Source organism: Lissotriton vulgaris, chromosome 2_1, assembly GCF_964263255.1.
Source record: "Lissotriton vulgaris chromosome 2_1, aLisVul1.2, whole genome shotgun sequence".
Taxonomy (NCBI): domain Eukaryota; kingdom Metazoa; phylum Chordata; class Amphibia; order Caudata; family Salamandridae; genus Lissotriton; species Lissotriton vulgaris.
The window spans coordinates 1,039,816,142-1,039,836,248 of NC_141687.1; the positions used below are offsets into that span (position 1 = coordinate 1,039,816,142).

The window sequence follows — 20,107 nt, forward strand, 5'->3', positions numbered from 1 at the left end:
CATTTCGCAAAGGGCACACGTTGCATGAGATCATACCGCCCAAGCTGTTCACTACCTGCTTAGCCTGACAAATCTAGCCTACGTCCTGGCTACTGCTGCCACACCGGCCTCGCGAACGCCAAGACGCGACATGGGCCGCAACGATGCCAGGCAGTCCAAGATACCATTCGAAACAAGGAAAAACCCTTAAGGGTCGCAGGACCCCGAGACCAGCCCTACTGCCACGGAACCCCCGGGAGACGACTGGAAGTCCTTATTGATAAACATGCAACAGAGCCTGTCGAACATTGACTCCAAAATCGACACCATAAACTCACGCATAGACAGCGTTGTCACTAAACTGGAGCACCATGACACTCGTATCAAGGAAGCAGAAGACAGAATCTCCGAGTTGGAAGATGGTGCCACCTCTAACAAAAGACAAGTAACTCAAATGGACAGGCTACTAAAGATTATTGCGGAAAAGAACGAAGATTTGGAAGCGAGGTCCCGCCGCAATAACATTCGCATTTTGGGCCTAGCAGAATCCACCAATACGGGGAAAATGGAGGTATTCATTGAGAACCTAGTGATCGAACTCTTTGGGAAAGAATCCTTCTCACCGCACCTCATAGTAGAGCGTGCCCACAGATCCTTAGCTGCCCGCCCGCCACCAGGAGCCCAGCCGCGACCCATCATCGCGAGATTCCTAAACTACAGGGACCGAGACGCGGTGTTGTTGCGTGCAAGAGAGATCGGCACGGTGGGATATTGCAACACTACACTTTCCTTCTTCCCCGACTTCACCCCAGCCGTACAGGAGGCCAGGCGGAAATTCGCAGGAGTAAAGAAGAAGCTGCATGATCAAGAGATGCCGTACGCCATGCTATATCCGGCGAAACGAAAGGTCTCCCATCAAGGCAGGCAACATTTTTTTCAAACACCGCAGCAAGTGGAAGATTTCCTTAAACAACATAAGAAAGACACAGCCAGAGACAACGCAGAGAGTCGTCGATCCGGTTCTCCCTCACCAATGAACCAACAAGATTAACGTGTGGCGCAAGACTTTTGACTCTATTCTGAGAGGAGAGAAACAGGACTCCACTAGTTTGGTGAGGTACAATTTTATGTTACTACATGATCTGGTCGATATTAAATTTTGTGCTCGGTCAACCACCTCCGTCCCACATAGCGAGACTAGGTACCTTCCTAGCTCCTAGTGGGTGTAAGCAGGGAGGTGGTTGGCAGGTTGGGCGCCCCTAGAACGGACCCCCAATGGGCGAGCCCCATCACCCCCACTCTGTTAGTAGAGTATGGGTCTTTGAGAAACTACTTCTGTTTTTGGGTTTGATATGGGTGGGAAAGGTTGGGGGAGGGTGGGATCCATGTGCCCGGCGGATTGGGGTTGCCGGTGTGGGAGGGGTCTCGCTCCAACACGTTACTGGAACTGCTAAACTATCGGACATGAACTATTGCTGTTGGGGAGACAGAGAGGGAAGTTGGGGTTTTTGTTATACATGTGGTACTAAGAGCAATAGGAACATGGATGTCACAATCTTTTGCTACATACCAATGCTTTTATCCATTCCTTGTGTATCAGTTTTGCTGCGGTATTGGTCACTGGAGGGAAGGGAGGGGAGGGTTTGGACGATGATGATGTTTTTCAATCCGTTGCGGTCTGTCGGACTTGTGTTGCTATACGTGCAGCCATTTTGACCTTACATTGTGGGGATGGGTGAGGTAACAGACGCGCTGCCAGCGCACAAACTCCAATTGTTGTCATGGAATGTGCGGGGACTGAATAATCCTAGAAAGAAAAGACTAGTGCTGGGGTATTTGTATAGGCATGGTGTCTCAGTAGCTATGTTGCAAGAGACACACCTTGCGCCGAATTTTTCCCCCTTATTTGCTTCGAGATGGGCGTCATGTAAAGTTTTCTCGTCTTACTCGAACTATGCCAGGGAAGTCACTATCCTGATAAAAAAAAGGGGTGGGCTTTACCCCGGCGGGCTCTGATTCAGACTCGGAGGGCCGATATTGTATGGTCTGGGGGAAACTGAACTCTCACATGGTGCTCTTTGCCTGTTACTATGGTCCCAATATAGATGATCCGACTGCACTGCTTACCTTGTGGGGCAAGATTCAAACCCTGGGCATCGCCCATGTCGTACTGGGTGGTGACTTCAATACTGCTGTAAACCCTGCCATGGATAGGTCGCACCCACAGTCTCAACATTATACACGTACCCAACGCATACTGCAGGGCATCCTGGGGGAACACCACCTGACGGACACCTGGAGACACTTACACCCCCTCCTTAGACAAGGCACACATTTCTCGGCTGTCCACTGTACGTGGGCCCGCATTGACTACTTTTTCTTGACTGCTGGCCTCACTCCTTGGGTAGAAAAAACTATACACTTAGCGCGCACATTCTCGGACCATTCACCTGTCCTCCTTTCCTTGCGCGTCCCCCTTGCTGTCTCTCCTTACCTGAACTGGCGCCTCAACCCTGCGCACCTCACTGATTCTGCCTTGAGGGCGGACTTAGAGCAAGACATAAAAGACTTCTTTGACCGTAACATTAACTCTGTATCGAGCCTTACTACTGTGTGGGAAGCTTTTAAAGTCATTGTAAGGGGATGGTGCATTTCTAAAGGTGGGGGGGGGGTGCTAAAGTCCCTACGAGGCGAGCTGCGTAGGCTGGAGGCAGACATTCGTACCCTTGAGCTTAATATCCCCCAAGGTGCGCGGGGACGCGCAACGCAAGCCCAGCTCCGGGACAAAATAAATTAATACACCGAGGCTGCAGATAAGGAAAGCAAGTTTCTGGGGAAACCTTTTACAGCGCGCATATATGGTGAGGGAGATAGGCCGGGGAAAGCACTGGCTTCAGCGGTTCGGCCCCCCCCCCGCCACCACAATTATGTTACCGTCCTGCTTGATAACCACAGGAGCCACAGAGGGACCTCCCAGGGCAGCTGCGTGTACTCTGATCATTACCAGACACTCTATACCTCCCATAGGCAGTCGCCACTTGACCTACATGCATATCTTGAGGATACTGCTATAGCATGGATGGGCCCGTCGCAACAGAAATTCCTACACCACGAACTAGAGCTGGATGAAATCAAGGCTGCCATCATGTCCATGAAATCCGGCAAAGCTCCAGGGTCGGATGGCCTACCGATAGACTTCTATAAAACTTACATCCACTTGCTAGCCCCCATTCTTAAACAGGTCTATTATGCGGCGCTGGAGGAAGGACTCGTGCCACCTAGCATGCGCGAAGCCCTGATAATCTCCTTGCTTAAACCAGGCAAACCCCCAGAACAGTGTGACTCCTACAGGCCCCTGTCATTACTAAATTCTGACGTTAAAATCCTTGTGAAAGTCCTGGCGTCCCGCCTGAACCTCTTGATGGATCGGCTGGTCCTCCCAGACCAAGCCGGATTTGTCCCTAATCGCGCGACCTCACACAACCTGCGCACCCTACAGGCGGTACTTCAAGACATTAGTCCCAGGTGCGAGGCGGCTGCTGTCTTCCTGGATGCCACTAAGGCGTTCGACTCCCTGGAATGGGACTACCTACTGAAACTGATGCCGCGGATGGGTACTCCCTTTAACTTCTTAGACTGGATCAGACTATTATACACTAAACCACACGCTTCGGTCCTTTTAAATGGTTCCCGGTCGGCCTCCTTTGACATACATAGGGGCACTCGCCAAGGCTGCCCTCTCTCCCCAGTGCTCTTCGCGATAGCTATTGAACCACTCGCGGCCAAGCTTAGACAACATCATAATCATCGGTCATTGATCTATCCAGAGCGACAACTGCTCATTTCATTATATGCTGACGATATGACGTTGTACAATCACAGACCGCAGGAAAATCTGAACCCACTCCTGCACGAAATAACCAAATTTGGGGCCATTGCGGGGATGCAGATAAATTGGACGAAATCTGCCCTTTTTCCCCAAACGGATAAGACGCTTCGGTTTCCCCTAGACTACCCACTGCTATGGGAAGATGATGAGATCAAATACTTGGGAATCACAATAACCAGAAACCGGGAAGCCCCGATAAGGGCGAATTATGGTACTGTCCTGGACAAGTTAACAGATAGCGTCACTAAGTGGATCCACCTCCCACTGTCCATGGCAGGACGCATATCACTGATTAAGATGGTAATCCTCCCTAAGCTGTTATACCTATTCACTAATATTCCATACAGCCCGGGATCTCACTTTTTCCACGCCCTTGATTCCCAGTTATCGAGACTCATATGGGGGGGAAAACAGGCAAGACTGAAATTAGGGACACTCATGTTGCCGTACCACCAGGGAGGATTTGATGTGCCGAACTTTCGATTGTATTACGACCGCGCACAGGGACACTTCGCCGCTTACTGGCTTCACCCACCTCCCTTTATGGCACACCTAGCAGTGGAAGATGGGTACATGAGACCCGAGAAACCATCGGGCTATCTTTACTCGGAGGCCCTTGCCTCAAGCCGTGACCCCTCCACAGTGGACTGCACGGTGCTGGCCTGGCGTAGAATAGCGAAACGCATGGAAGTCTCCTTTTTATATTCCCCTCGCATGACCCTGGCGTATGACCCCCATTGAGCATCACACATGAAGAAATTGTCCGCAAACTACTTACCAAGCTAGCTCTGCATACATGGGGGGACTTCTACATTCAGGGGCAGTTTAGCAGCGCAGCCCAATTCTTTGGGGAACATACACCCTCCATCATGGATACATTCCTTTACGTACGCTTGCGACAAAACATTAAGTCCGCCACACCCTGCTTCCCTGACGAGCCGGAAGTCATGGCTCCCCTACACGTTCTTCTGCAAAATGACGCTCCAAAACATGTGGTCTCCATGCTATACAAACATGCTTACGCGGCTCCCACACCTCCAGATCTTAGGGCGAGACGAGATTGGGATGAAGACCTGGGTTCCCCACTCTCGGACGAGCAATGGGAGTTCAGCTGCGCACATACAAACTCAGTTACTGGGAATGCCCGGCTCAGATTGGTCCACTTCAAATTTTTGCACCGCTTATATTACACCCCCGCTAGGCTACTGCGCTTCGGTCTGCGGGACAATGATCGCTGCCTACGCTGCAAACGGTCCGGGGCAGACTTCATTCACTTGGCATGGACATGCCCAGCAGTCGCTAATTACTGGATTGCGGTCTTCGAAGCTATGTCCGACATGATAGGGGTGGCAGTCGAGCCCTGTCCCAAAATTGCCCTGCTTGGCCACTCCACCCCGGCGATCAAGAAGCACCGGAAGTTTTTGCGCTGGGCTTTCTTCTAGCAAAACGCCACATGGCCTGTAGATGGGGTAGGGGGAAGACCCCCAAATTCAAGATTTGGCTAAACACCATGGCCACATGGCAGGATCAACTACACAGTTATGCCGAACTTTTGCCCCATAAGTCACGCCCAAAGGACCTCTGGGGCCCGCTCACGGCCTATTTGCTCCGGACCCAGTCAGACGAAGATTCCGTCCCTGATGACCGGGAGGGAGGTGGTGGCGCTGCGCTTCCCTCTGCGCCCACAGATACAGGCGATCCACACCCTGCTGCCCCCAATCTCTGAATACACTGCACGACATAGAGTTTACTTACATGTAGGGGAATTGTCCCTGACCCCCGGGCACATGTCGGGCGAATGCATGACTGAGGGATACACCCGCTTTGAGTGATCGGGGGTGGAACATCTGACCTCCTGGCTCAGGCGGTATACCCACCCTGCCTTTAGAGACTAGCGCAAACTCTGGCTTCTTGGCAATTCCGTTACTGCACAGACACAAGCACGGATTACACTTCTCCCCCTCCCACGACACGCTTCTGAATCAATACACTGCAGAGCACTCTTGCTGCTGACATGAGTGGCCTCATGTTGCGGGCCACGCTATGAACTTGCTCTGCGCGGGAATGTCCTTTGCGCCACATACTATGTATGGTGGACTTATTGTGGGTGGGGAACATCCACCTTTGAATTTCATAATGTACTACGAACAGTTATAGTTCCGAAAAAATGACAAAATGAGACCTCAATCGTCCAATGTCTGCTAAAGATCTGTTATTTTCTTGGTTAATGATGTATCCTATTACAGCTACAGGCACTTTACATCGCGGCCGGCCCTGTTGGGTTGTAGGCGTCATGCTGTGTTAAGCCAATGATCCTATAGGCATGAGCATCTGAAGGGACAATCGCTCGTTGCTGGAGCTGCCGGTCTGCCTCCTCAGGTTGTAGGCGACCAAGCTGTGTATTGTTACTTTGCCATTTCAATAAAGGTCTTCAAAAAAAAAAAAAGTACTCTTTTGAGCGCTTCAGAATTGCTTTTTTTAGCTAAAGCGGTTGTTCCCTCCGCAGCACCACTGCCGGCCCCAAAGCCTATTGACCCACCTGCCGGCCTTCCAGTCTCCCTACAGGGGTATAAGGAGGGGTCTCCCTAGCGGATGACTAGGAGGGGTCTTCGCGGTCTTGGCGCCCGCCCAGCTCTTCCGCCGCATTGCCGCAGGATAGTACGGGCATGCTTGATCCGGATGAAATAATCCTTCTACGATCAGCAGCCTGGGCGCCTGAGGACAAGGTGGCTACGTTTTTGGCGGGTCGCCTCCGCAAGCCCCTAAAGAAGGAGGCCAGGGAATGTTTGAGGGCAGAGTGCCCGCATCCCACATTGGAGGGGAAGGTGGCCTTTACCCCGGAACTTGATTCCAAGATGGCAACCTTCCTGGCCAAGTATATGAAAGGGGTATTGACCGTTCCTGGCGTTCCTGTCAGGATAAGCTCCTGGATGCGATGGGACCCCGAACAAAAAGATTCTAGATATGGCGGAGGAGGTGAAAGTGGCGGGTTCCTCCATATCCCCCGACGTTCTGTCGAATTGGGCTGAGCGGGCAGTAATATTTGTAGGTAACGCCAATTATGCCCCTTCAACAGAACGTCGGCGTTCTCTTTTGATCAAACTCGACCCTAAATTGGGCAATTTGGCCTCCTCTTAGGTAGGGGCAATGGCACAAATGGGCCTCTTTGGCGACACCTTTGTCAAGGAATTGGGGACTTTTGTGGCCACTTTCACCTCGTTGGACAAGGCCCAGTCCAGCATCAAGAGGGTTTTCCAACCACGTTTTTCCCCAAAGGGCTGGTCGAAGTAGGGGCTATGCGATTGGACGTGGTGGACAGCAACATCCTGGTAAGGGACAAGGCTCCGGGCGGGGGCAGTATAACACCACCGCAAATTACACCAATTTTTATCCTACCAGAGGCCAAGCGGCTTCAAAAAACAACGCAGGCGGCAGAGGAACCAATGGTAAGTGTCATACCAGCAACGCAGTTTCGTATCGGGGGCCAGATAGCGGCTTTCCGGAGTGCTTGGGCCCAGATTACAACAGACGCTTGGGATTTTCAAACCATCAGGGGGTTTCATATCGAAATTTACTATCTTCCCCGTCAAGAAGGGTTTCCACTCCGCATTGCCTTCTTCGTAGCAGATGCACAGCTGGTCGACGAAGAGGTGGCCGAACTGCTCCGTAAAGGAGCTGTTTGTTGCTCAGCTCTGCACCTCAGCAACATCTTTTTGGTAGAAAACCCTGATTGGGGGGGGGGAGGCGGTAATCAACCTCAAGGAGTTCAACGGGTGGTTGGTTTATTGGCAGTTCAAAATGTAGGGCATTCATCTCCTCCAAGATGTCCTTCTCCAGGGAGATTGAATGGTTTGACTTGACCTCAAGGATGCTTACCCAGTAGTTACCATCCATCCCCTGCATCAGCGGTTCCTCCAGTTTTTCTGGAAAAGTCAGATTTACGAGTTTACCGCCCTTCCATTCGGTCTTTCCTCGGCACCTTGGTCCTTCACAAAGGTGCTCCATCCGGCGGTAAAGTGTTTACGGAGTCAAGGTATTCAGATGATTGCTTACCTGGACGACATCTTACTTGTGGCGAAATGCCCCAGGAAGTTGTCCCTGCAGCTACAACAGGCGGTCTCTCTCTTGCAGGGGCTGGGCTTTGTCATCAACGGAGACAAGTCAGTCCTCGTCCCATCTCAGAGTGTGGTGTTCCTGGGTTTTAAGGTGGATTTGCTCAGCTCTTCCCTAAGTCTACAGACCCAAAAGATGGCCAAGATTCAACACAAGTTGAAGCAGACCATCTCCAAAACTCATACCTCTCTCCAGCAGATTGCCCGCGTGGTGGGTCTCCTCTCCTCATCCATCCAGGCAGTCTTCCCAGGGCCCCTCCACTACCGGGCTCTGCAACACCTAAAGGCACATCATCTCAGGAGAGGTCTGTCGTACAACCAGACGGTTCCCCTCTCGGAAGAGGTAAAGGAGAAAATGTCTTGGTGGCTCACCCACATGGAAGCCTGGAACGGCCGGGCGATCTTCGGGTCAGTCCCGGATCTAGTTATAGAATTCTACGCCAACAGGTCGGGGGTGGGGTGCCCGTTGTGGGGAATTCTCCACCGGCGCCGCCTGGTCATTAGACGAACAGCAGTTGCACTTCAACTGCTTGGAGCTCCTGGTGGGGTCATTCGCAGTCCCATGCTGGACCAGAAACTAGGTGCGTTCATGTCTCCGACTAAAGATGTACAATGTCTCGGCAGTCCGTTACGTCAACCACCTGGGAGGTTCTCATTCCCGAGCCCTAGCGAATATGGCATAGGAGTTTTGGGACTATTGCCTCGCTTATCATGTATCGGTGACAGCAAAGTATCTGCCAGGTCAAGCCAACGAAGTGGCTGATTGGCAATCCAGGCACCTGAAGGATTCCAGCCAGTGGAAACTGGACACTCAGGTTTTCCAGTGGTTACACGACCTATGGGGACCGTTCTCGGTGGATCTGTTCGCGTCTCGTCTGGATCATCAGCTCCTACGTTTTTTCATCTGGAGACCGGATCCTCTAGCGGAAGAGACAGATGCGTTCCTCCAAGAGTGGAGTCAGGAGAAGTGTTTTGCCTTTCCTCCCTTCTCGATGGTGGTGCGGTCGGCAGCCCAGATCCGACGACAGAGAGCAGAGGTGGTGGTGGTGCTGCCGGATTGGGGCTCCCAAGTTTGGTTTCCAGTTCTTCTGGAACTTTCTTGGGATTCTCCAATCCTACTCCCCCCCATTTCCTCATCTCCTTCTGAATCCGGACGAGGAGCAGCATCACCTCATCACCCAGGGTTCTCTCTGCCTCATGGCTTGGCGGCTTTCAGGCGACGCTGGTCGCTCCTAGGACTTTTGAGACCAGCTGAGGCCCTCTTATCCAAGGCCTGGGCGGACAGCACCTTGAAGGGCTATCGCTCCGCCTGGACTAAGTGGATGCGTTGGTGTCTTCGACGGGGCCTGTATCCCGTGACCGCAGGCATCGTTCCCTCTCTCAACCTGCTAGCAGAATTGGCGACGGATGGTCTAGCGTATCGTGCATCAATACGGTGCGTTCCACAATCTCTGTCGCTCATTCTCCAGTTGAGGGAGCCCCTATTGGAGAGCACCCTTTTGTCTGCAGACTCTTGAGGAGTATTAGTCTTTCATTGCCCCCGGAACCACACTATTCTGTCCTGTGGGACGTAAATTTGGTTCTGAATCTTTTCCTTTCTTGGCAGGTCAACAAGTATCTTTCATTGAAGGAAATTTCGGCCAAGTTGGCCATGCTGTTATGCCTGGTTTCTTGTTGCAGAGAATCAGACGTCCGGGCACTAGACATCTCAGCAAGAGCTTTTTCCCCAGATGGGGTTACGTTTATGGTGGGTCGCCATACTAAATCATCTTCAAGATCGATTTTGTATCCAGCTTTTTCAGATGCCCCCAAGCTGTGTGTGGTGAATTGCCTCAAGGCATACGAGGATATGACACTTGAATTTCATCCTCCGGGCAAGCGCCAACATCTTATTGCCCTAAGAAAACGGCATAAAGCAGTCTCCTCACCCAGTGTAGCAAGGTGGGTGCGGTGGGTCATGCAATAGGGAGGTATTGACACAAAATAGTATGGAGCTCATTGAGCCAGGGGTGTGATGGCGTCTAAAGCCTTTTCGCTGGGGGCCCATTTGGAGGACTTAATGCGTGCGGCGGATTGGTCCTCAGATTCTACATTTAAACGGTTTAATTTCAAACCAGTTATGGACGTTGCTCAGTTGGTGCTAAGTAAGCTTTGAACTAGTATAATCGAGCCTCCTGTCCTGACATAGAATCGAAATTTGCCTAACATAGTAACGTTAAGTTTCAATTCTATTAAGGACACGGAGGTTAGGATTATCCCTCCCAGTGCTCGATCTAGTGCGAACCCGCCCGTACCTGCGTAAGTAATCAGGTTTTCAGGGTTTATTGTGTTTTGTCAATTACAGTTTCCATCCTCCTGCTAGCGATGATTGCGAGATTACCTGTGGACAGCCATCGAAAGCAATCTCACGCTGTTTCTTTATGTGTTAGGGAATGACGGTTCTAAACAGGATCAGTAACAATTTGGTGTGACTCGAGCGAAGAAAGAGGAGGGTCATACAAAATGGAGGAGCTACCTACCTTTCATGCACACAGTGGAAGTACTCGCAGTGTGGCATCCCCCTATCGACTTATGGGATTTGCAGTTTCTAATATAGACTGATTGTCTTTTTGTGTTTGAATGAGCGTTTCTTTTTCCTATGTTGTTGGGAAAATATCATTAATATTGCTTTTCTGGCTGCTGTGGTTTTGATGTAATAAATAAGACGGAGGAAGAAAAGCATAATCCTTGCCTCCCTTGTCCTTAATAGAATTGAAACTTACTGTTACTATGCTAGGCAAATTTAGATTTTTGCCAACGCTTTTGAGGTCTATAGTCAATTTCTGATGAGCCGGGGGAGTTGGGGGGGGGTCAGGAAGTTTGGGGGAATACTTTGTAGGCTTTTGGCAGTGGAGTATCACCTCTGTAATAACTTCTTGGTTCTAACTGGGTGGTCAGGGTCATGGTAGGGTACAAATTTAGAAAGGATCATTTTATGGTAAGGCATTTATAAACATTCATGCAGCTTGGAAGGTGACTGGATTATAGTATAAAGAGTGGTCTTTAGAATCTAGATCTTTGATCAGTTTAAGCCAGCAAAAACGAAATCCAGCACAGCATCAAAAATACAGGAGGTAGAGGCAAAAAGTCAGGGGAAACCACACCAAAGATGCGGTTTCTGCCAAGGAAAGGAAAAAGACAGGACTGGAACTTTGCTGTGAACCTGCTTGAAGAAGAATCTCCAGGGCATGTGTGTGCTGGCCTCCTTCTCTGAAGTCTCAGGGACACAAATACTTCACCTGCAGCTCCCCTGAACTCTATTGCTGAGAGTTCTGACCTGCCAAGAGGTGCCTATTCCAGTTGTGGGCCTTTGGAGTTGTTCCTGCTGTTGGGAGCTGGAAGAAACCTAAGAGTAGCAAGAAAACATGTCTCTGACGCAATCAGCTACGCCACGACCTGCATCTATGGTCCAAGACCTCTATAATTAAATGAATTGAGTTAATCAATACCAAATACTACAAGTTTGGAGCCCATACCCATTAATCAGCTCCATCCACTTTATGCATGTATTTATAAAAAACATATAAAGGCAACAGCATCCACTTCCAATTCAAGTACAAAATTTTAATCTATTGTCTCAACAACAAAAAATCAGTACAGAATATTGGTTGCCCCGAGCAGAGCGTGCAGCATAGCAAAGGGTGCCATAGAAGTTGTGAAGTGATTAGAGAAGAAAAGGAAAAAATTTAAAGAAGTGACATAAAACTCAAATAATTTTACAAGGGCAGTAACGGACCCACAAATAACCGTTCTGCATAACCTAGCCACTCAATTAATGCAAAAAACTCTTTTTAAACTTGTGACAAAATTATATGTCATCAATATCTGCACATTTGCACTCTATCTATTAGTCCAGTCTATGAGGGATTCCTCTTCCTCTCTTTTGATGTTTTTACTCCAACACACGGAGGTGCACGCCAAACCAGTTATTGGTGCACCCAAGAGGCGTGTTATCAGTCCGCACATCAGCTCCTTAAAAAGCGTTTTCTAAGGAGCTGATGTGCCGACTGATAACACGCCTCCTGGGTGCACGAATAACTGGTTTGGCGTGCACCTCCGTGTGTTGGAGTAAAAACATCAAAAGAGGGGAAGAGTAATTCCTCATAGACTGGACTAATAGATAGAGTCTTGCTTAACTATCAAACACTGGTGCCTTCACACTCAGAAGAGAACTTAAGGATTGGATTTGAACAATCCGTCTCATGTGGGAATTATTACCACCTTGACTCCCAGATGGGGTCATCTAAAAGACACATGTTTGCTCAGTTTCTAATGTCCTGATGAAGACTCGCATGGCCCAGGCATAATTAAACGCAAGGCCCTAAGACGAGTCGAAACGTCGACACCCTATTAAAAAACGTGGACCATCTATATTTCTTCTCTCTACAATTATGTACAGATATTGATGACATATAATTTTGTCCCAAGTTTAAAAAAAGAGAGAGTTTTTTGCATTAATTAAGTGGCTAGGTTATGCAGAACGGTTATTTGTGGGTCCGTTACTGCCCTTGTAAAATTATTTGAATTTTATGTCACTTCTTTGAATTTTTCCCTTTTCTTCTCTAATCACTTCACAACTTCTATGGCACCCTTTGCTATGCTGCACGCTCTGTTCGGGGCAACCAATATTCTGTACTGATTTACAAATTGAATTGTGTGATTTTTTGCTGTTGAGACAATAGATTAAAATTTTGTACTTGAATTGGAAGTGGATGCTGTTGCCTTTATATGTTTTTTATAAATACATGCATAAAGTGGATGGAGCTGATTAATGGGTATGTGCTAAAAACTTGTAGTATTTGGTATTGATTAACTCAATTCATTTATTATAGAGGTCTTGGACCATTGTTGTTTAATATCGATTGGTACCCAGGTCCAGTACCTTATGTGTTACCCCAGTACTTTAATGACGACCTGCATCTAGGCCAGGGGGAACCGCTCGTGATGTGCACGACGCACTACCTGGCCTGCACTGCAGCTCCAATGCTCTTCAACGCCTGCAGTTATCCTAATTCCCGATGCCAGCGCTCGCACCAACTCCATCACCGCCAGCGCCTGCATCCTGTTATCCCGGTGCTGATAACCGCCGACGGTGACTCTACGAACTCGCCGACTTCGCACCGTCACCGGAACCGGTGCCTTACCGCCGGCACAACCGACTTACCCTGTCCTGGACTCGACACGTCACCTCCTCTCAGACACAACCCCTCTCCTCCCCCTTGGCAGATAGGGAGCGGGCCTCGACCTTGGCACCGACCCCTCACCTCTACAACGCCATGCATCATCATAGACTTCGTTTCCAAGGTACTGTTTGTTTGAGGGCCGATGTGACTCCATGCCCGATGCCATGCTCCTCGCGGTCGGTGCCGTACTTTGGATTTATTGCTGTCACGTCGTAATAGCCCCAGGTGGAGCTATTTTTTTTTCTACAAACTTTATTTTTTATTTTTGCAATATTAGTTCTAAATCATACCTTATTATCCGTATGTTGGATTTTTTCGTTTTGGTCGTGTTGAGTTTAGATAAAGAGACTTTGTTTTCCTAAACTGGTGTGGTGTCCATGTGTGGTGTTATCACTGCATTACTGTGTGTTTTGAGTACAATTTGTCATTTGCACTGCATTTAAGGTCCAGCTGATGCGATATTGGGCACGGTTACCTGCAGCTTGTGTGAGAGCCTACGGATACTGAACTCTATTCACAAACCGTTTCAGGTGGGTGGAGAATTTCACATATCTGAATCCCTACGCAAAATGTAATGCAATCTTTGTGTGCATCCACAATGCACCTGAAAATACACGTGAACCATGCCAAGTATGTGCCAGCACCCAGGAGGACACAACTAATGCGTCACAGAGTTAAAAACTAGAAGTAGATTTTTAGTACCTGCTATCGTCACGACGCCACTTTCACTGACGTCAACCACGTGATTCCGAGAGATTGACTGTGTGTCTTTAGAGTGAGGATTTGTCACCAGGGGCCGGATGCCACTCCAAGCTGCCAGCACATCCCCTCTTCTCACTGTATAGGAGAAAGCGAAAAGCAAATCGTATGAGTTATGCAGCTGGGTTTGGTAGTTTACCCGCGCTGTCCCACTACTTAAATAGACAGAACACAGATTGTGCCTTTTGGCCATGCTTGCGATTGTATGCGAATCTTTATTTTTCGTTTTCCCATGAGTCACTACAACAAGTCTGTCTTAGAAAATCATCGATAAACTAGAATTGCAATCAAACACTGGACCAATAGATGGAGTCCAAGAGAAATAAACACAACATACATAGAGTGAAATTGCAAAATTGTTTCTTTAAAAAGGTTATCAATAATAAAAAATAAGATCACATTATTTTTTACATATGTAATCCCCACACGATATTCTGATCATAGTTAACCCATTAAGGACCCCCGAAGAAAGATTAAAAGCTAATCTGTGTGGCTTACAAAACCTGTGCGTGTACATATTCAAACTGATAACGCTGATATAAATTGATTTTACCACCAAACTCTCTTAACAGGATCGACATTCTATTAGTGTTGTCAAGTTACAATTTAAAAGGGGGGGGGTGCATGGGGAGAAAGATGACCGACAGAGGCATGGAGAAGCTGCTCCCACGAGCACTGGAGCAGGAACAATTTACATTCAGCAAGGGTGCCTCCATCATTAAAGTCAGAGGGACTGTGAAAAATCGAAGCGTCACAGAAAGAACAAGTATAGGAAATGTATTCGGCAGGTGAGTGGTAAGGGTGTAGTATGAAGCTGGTGGTTTATTTTGGAGTACACTGTTGCAAACGCATTGCTAAAGGATGGTGTGGTAGCACATTATCAGGCAGCACATATTGAAATGGCCACTCAATTGGCAGACATACAGTTGGTATATTAAAACAATACGGTGCAATTAAAACTAAACGGTACACAAACGATAATGTGTGGGGACTGGGTTTCAGTCAATATTTTCATTTGGGCATCACAAAATGTACTAATTTGTTTTGATCCTATTACAATCTTCGATTACATCACACATCAGAATTACCCCCAAAAATTGCATTTGTGCTTTCCTAACTACTGATATATTCTGAAACATTTGTACAGTTCATTTACAGGTATTTAAATGTTGTTGTCTGCTGGAAACAAAATTACATCCCAAAGACTTTCCTTTAACACTAGTAGACCCAGCAAGATTGCGCATATTTCACTTGACAAAATCTTTACTTTATAGACATAGAAAGAAAACTAAATATCATCCTCCCTTTTAAAAGAAAAGAATAAGCAGTAATTTGTCAGAAGACGTAGTCAGACATTTGACCTAGGTGTTTGAAATCAAGGCAAACGTGACAAGATAAACACAACATTTAAAGTAATCTTTGTTGCTCATTCACCTTCTGAGCTCCAGCACAGTAACAAGGCACATAGGTAAGCCCAAACACAGGGCCTGGAAAGTGGCGAACTGAGGACAGCACGAGACCGCCCAGATTTTCTGTTCGAGGAGCTAAGGGTACTAATATTGACCACAAAACTGGGAGCGAGCCCCAGAACAGGCAAAACGAGGTCTTTTCTATCATAAACCAAACAGCAATGCTCAGGAAGGCTGATCTGCAGCAACCAACTACAAAAAGACTCATGGAATTTATAAAGGTAGCCATGCCTTCATCCTCTTCACTTAAGTGTCTGGATCTTATTCCTCCAGCCGCAGCAATGTAGGCTATACATTTCAACTATCAGCAAGAACAGTACTCACTCTCCATCTTGCGCTATGTCTGGCAAAGGGAATTCAAATTGGATCTCGCTGACACATTACTCAGGCTCACTTCTGCACATAGTCTATCGCTACACTTGTACATGTACAATAAATGTGTACACACTTGGCATATACTAGGAAAGTCAGTGCAAGGTTCTGAGCACACACTTAATATCAGAACTTTACACAAGTGGGGCCAGTAGGCCTCACTCCCAATGACACATATTGTTAGTAATGGCAGTCTCCAGTTGGCGGGTTTGTACCCTGTCCAAGTACGGACCCTTCCTTTTAGTCAGGATAAGGGAGTTACTAACCAAAAATAACCTCTGCTTACCCCCTTAGTAGCTTGGCGCGAGCAGTCAGGCTTATCTCTGGGGTAATGTGTAAAGCATTTGTACATAACACAGTGAAAACACTACAAAATGACATCCCACCAGTTTTAGAAAAATAGCCAATATTTATCTGCAAAAAACTTGAGCAAAACAATGCAAATCCAACAAACAGTAATAAAGATATGAATATTGCAAGAATCAACTTAAAATACAGTTCCTTGTAGTCAATAGTTCCGTCTGGGGATATCACAGAGTAGTGAAGAAAAAAATAGAACAGTTCAGGCAGACCACAAGGTCGCGTGCCTGCAACCGTGTCAGGAAGACCAGCAAACAGTCCCTTGGAAATGTAAGGAGTCGTCGACCTTACGATGAGCTCAGAGTGGTGGCGTCACCGGTGTCAGTTCCGGAGGCTGTTGCAGGAGTCGTCAGGCCCTTGAAGCCCTTGGATCGAACTATGTGAGGTTGAATTCAGGAGTCCTAGTGTTGATAGCATCGGGGCTGCAATGCGAAGTGGGACAATGCAACGTGCAGTGCCCACATTTTGCGCTACAGAAAGCAGCACGGTGATGGCATCCGGCGGCGGTGAGACTAGGGTTGCGGTGAGTAGCAGGGCGATTCAACATGCAGTGTCTACAGGTCACGGTGCAGGCAACGTCGTCGTTGCTAAAGGGCTGTCGTCGGCGATGCTTCCTGCGGTGCCCACAGGTAGCGGTGCAAGTGGCGGCGTCAGTTGACAATGCTGGTGTCGATGGCGCAGACGGACCAGGGGAGCTGTGTAGGACTAAGCAATGCTTCATGTACCTCACGAGTGGTGTCCAGAGACCACGATGCAGGCAGTGGTGTCGATGTTGGTGTGGTGCAGCGTCGTCATTGACACCAGGGCGGTGATATGAAGTGAGGTGATGCATACTAAACTCGAATTTCTACCATGTTCCCTGAGACAGTTAGGATTATAAGATGTAATGATCTAACTGCCCATTCTGGAAGCCTTACAATAGTGAAAAACGAAAAATGGCTGTAGTTCACTATTAGGACATGCCACACACACCAGGGCATGGCCTACCTTATACATACAATGCACCCTGCCCTTGGGCCTACCATAAGGGTATCTGATATGAAGAAAAGGGAAGGTTTAGGGACTGGCAAGTGGGTGCACTTGCCCAGTCAGCATGTCAGTACCAGACTGCACACAGGCTCTGCAATAGCAGACCTTAGACACTTTTACAGGCTGCTTCAGTGGGTGGAACAATCAGTGCTGCAAGCCCACCAGCAGCATTTGGTTTACCAGCCTTGGGCACTCCTGGTGCACTGTACTAGGGTCTGACAGGTAAACCAAACCAGCCAATCATGGAACCACTGATAAATACATTAATTTACAGTAGGGAGCCCTTGCACTGTGACACTGGACAGCAGTGGCACAGTGCCCAAAGCATCTAACACCAGTAAAAACACATGCGGCAACAGCAAAAATGGAATGGAGACCCACACCAATGGTGCCAGGTCTAACAAAGTCCTTGGAGAAATTCAGAAAATAAGTTGCAGAAAGTTCAGTCCAGTCCTTTCCTAGCCCAAGACAGGAGCAGCATGCCAACACAGCAAAGTGGAAGTCCTTCCTGACAGCTTCTCCAGCTCTTCTTCTTAACAGGTTCCTTAGTCCAAAAGATTTCTAATATTGTGGGGTCAGAGCCCTAGTACTTATACCAGTTTTAGCCTTTGAAGCTGGCAAACGTCAAAGAAAAGTCTTTCTTGCCTTACTAGAACCAGTTTAGTCCTCCCTTATACAGCCATACTACAGGGGATGGAGACAGCATTGTGAAAGGCAGACACAGCCCTATTCAGGTGTCAGTGACAATTCCTCCCACCACTCTAGCTCAGGAAGACCCATCATGATATGCAGGGCACACCTCAGCTTCCTTTGTGTGAGTGTCTTCAGTGAATGCACAAACAGCCCCAGTTAGTCAAAACCAGATGTCCATTCCACGGACAGGCACAGAATGGTTAAGCAAGAAAATGCTAACTTTCTAAAAGTGGCATTTTCAAACACGTAATTAAAAAAAAATATTCACTAAGAGGTGTCTTTTTAAATTGTGAGTTCAGACAGCCCAAATTTCAACTTTCTATCATTTTCCAATGGGAATCTGCAAGGTGTTTCCAGCCAGACCCCCATGTTAACCTACAGAAGAGATAGCCTTTCAATAGTGAAAAACGAAATGCACAGTATTTCAATACCAGGACATGTAAAAACACACCACAACATGTCCTACCTTTTAAGTACACTGTGGGCTGCCTTGAGCCTACCTTAGGGGTGACATATATGTAATAAAAGGGGAGGGGGAGGCTTGGCTAGTGGGTGCACTTGCCAGGTCGACATGGCAGTTTAAACTGCACGCACATACACTACAGTGGTTGGTCTGAGACACATGGGAAGAGCTACTTGTGTGGGTGTCACAACCAGTGCTGCTGGTCCACTAGCAGCATTTGATTGACAGGCCCTGGGCACACATGTACACATTACTAAGGACTAACTAGTAAATCAAATATGCCAATCATGGATGCATCAATCAGTAACACAGTTTACATGGAGAGTAAATGCATGTTAGCACTGAATAGCAGTGGTAAAGTTCCCAGAGTCCTAAGGCCAACGATAAATGGATAAAAGACAGAAGGCTAAAAATCAAAACGTCTGGGGGTAAACTCGCTAAAAATGCCAAATGCAACACAGATAAGAAGGTCTGGTCACACTATTGAAACTGCTAATAAATGGTATGCAGCCACTAATGCCTTGGGATCTTTACCCAGGAAAGGACAATGGTCCTCTGCTCATAATAAGGACATGCTTTTTGCACACTTCTAGGTCACAGGACGGATGCAAGACTTCATGTAAACAGGGACAAAACTAGACCTCTGGGCACACAAAGATTAGTGTAACGCTAGGGCCAAAGTAAAAGTCAAGATACCAGGTATACAAGCACTTAGTGCAGAGAGGCATGCCCATATACCATGCAGGGGATATTTCCATCCCAATAAAGATCAAGCGTAAAGTATCAGTGAACTCAACTGCAAACACAAATAAACAAGAGTGTGCAGGTAGAGACAATGGTCTACAACTCTTAGCACATCCAATATAAAAAGAACAGAGTACGAACAGACAAAGTAGACACTAGCCTGTCTGATGTAGGCAAATCAAGGGAGATTTTGGAGCACAAAATAGATACAGTCTCCCTTCACATGGGGCTGTTGATGGTAGACCAGACTAAATTATAAGAAAGGGCCACATAGGCTGAGTCAAAGTTGGTCTCTGTTTGCCCTACGATGAAAGATCTAGAAGAGGAAGATACTGACTTTCAGCACAAAATCCGCTTTCTAGACTACAGGGCTGACGACGTCTAAGGTGAGGAATAACATAAAAATGATCAAATTGCCCGAGTTAATATAGAGGCCAAGTATGGAATTATATCAGGAAGAGGGGCTGCTAAGCCACAGTTGAGTGTGTGAGAAAACGTTTTAGAAGCTCAACGTTTTCCACATCTCTTCCCCACAGGAATGGGTGGTAGTTACAATGACCGACCTGTACAGATAACCAGCAGCTGAATACAGATCAGCTAGACTATAATCAGAGGATCCTACTTGTTGCCAGTGTATTTCTTATATATTTCACCTTTTATTTGGGAGTGACTTGTTAGGCCTCTCTTATGCAGTAAACCTCATTCTTAAGACAGAAGTGAATCTGCAAAATATCACTGCAAAGGTATTCATTGGATAAAGTTGAAGGAAAAGATGAGAACCTGGAATACAACTTGATTAATTGGACGGCATGCCAACGTGGCGCCAATGAATATTCTTATAGATGTCACAGTGAGCTGAAATGCAAGTTGAGGAACATAGGAACACAGACTAGGTTCCTAACACTCAGTTGTGCTGAGTATGCATGGGATGATCTACTTGAATTCCTTTGAGAAGCAAACTCAAAACATAAAAGACATTGATCTGAAGACACCAGGTGAACTTTGCTTGCTGGATC

The 20,107-nt window shown here is 47.6% G+C and overlaps 1 protein-coding gene across 2 annotated transcripts in view; it reads right to left on the reverse strand.

The window, feature by feature from the left end:
- Positions 1 to 20,107, reverse strand: part of GPD2 (glycerol-3-phosphate dehydrogenase 2) — a 1,314,993-nt gene that overhangs the window by 368,898 nt on the left and 925,988 nt on the right. For both annotated transcript variants that reach the window (XM_086956671.1, XM_086956673.1), the window contains exon 10: positions 13,905 to 14,039. In XM_086956671.1, coding sequence (XP_086812797.1) covers positions 13,905 to 14,039 — 135 coding nt within the window. The remainder of the gene's footprint in view (positions 1 to 13,904; positions 14,040 to 20,107) is intronic.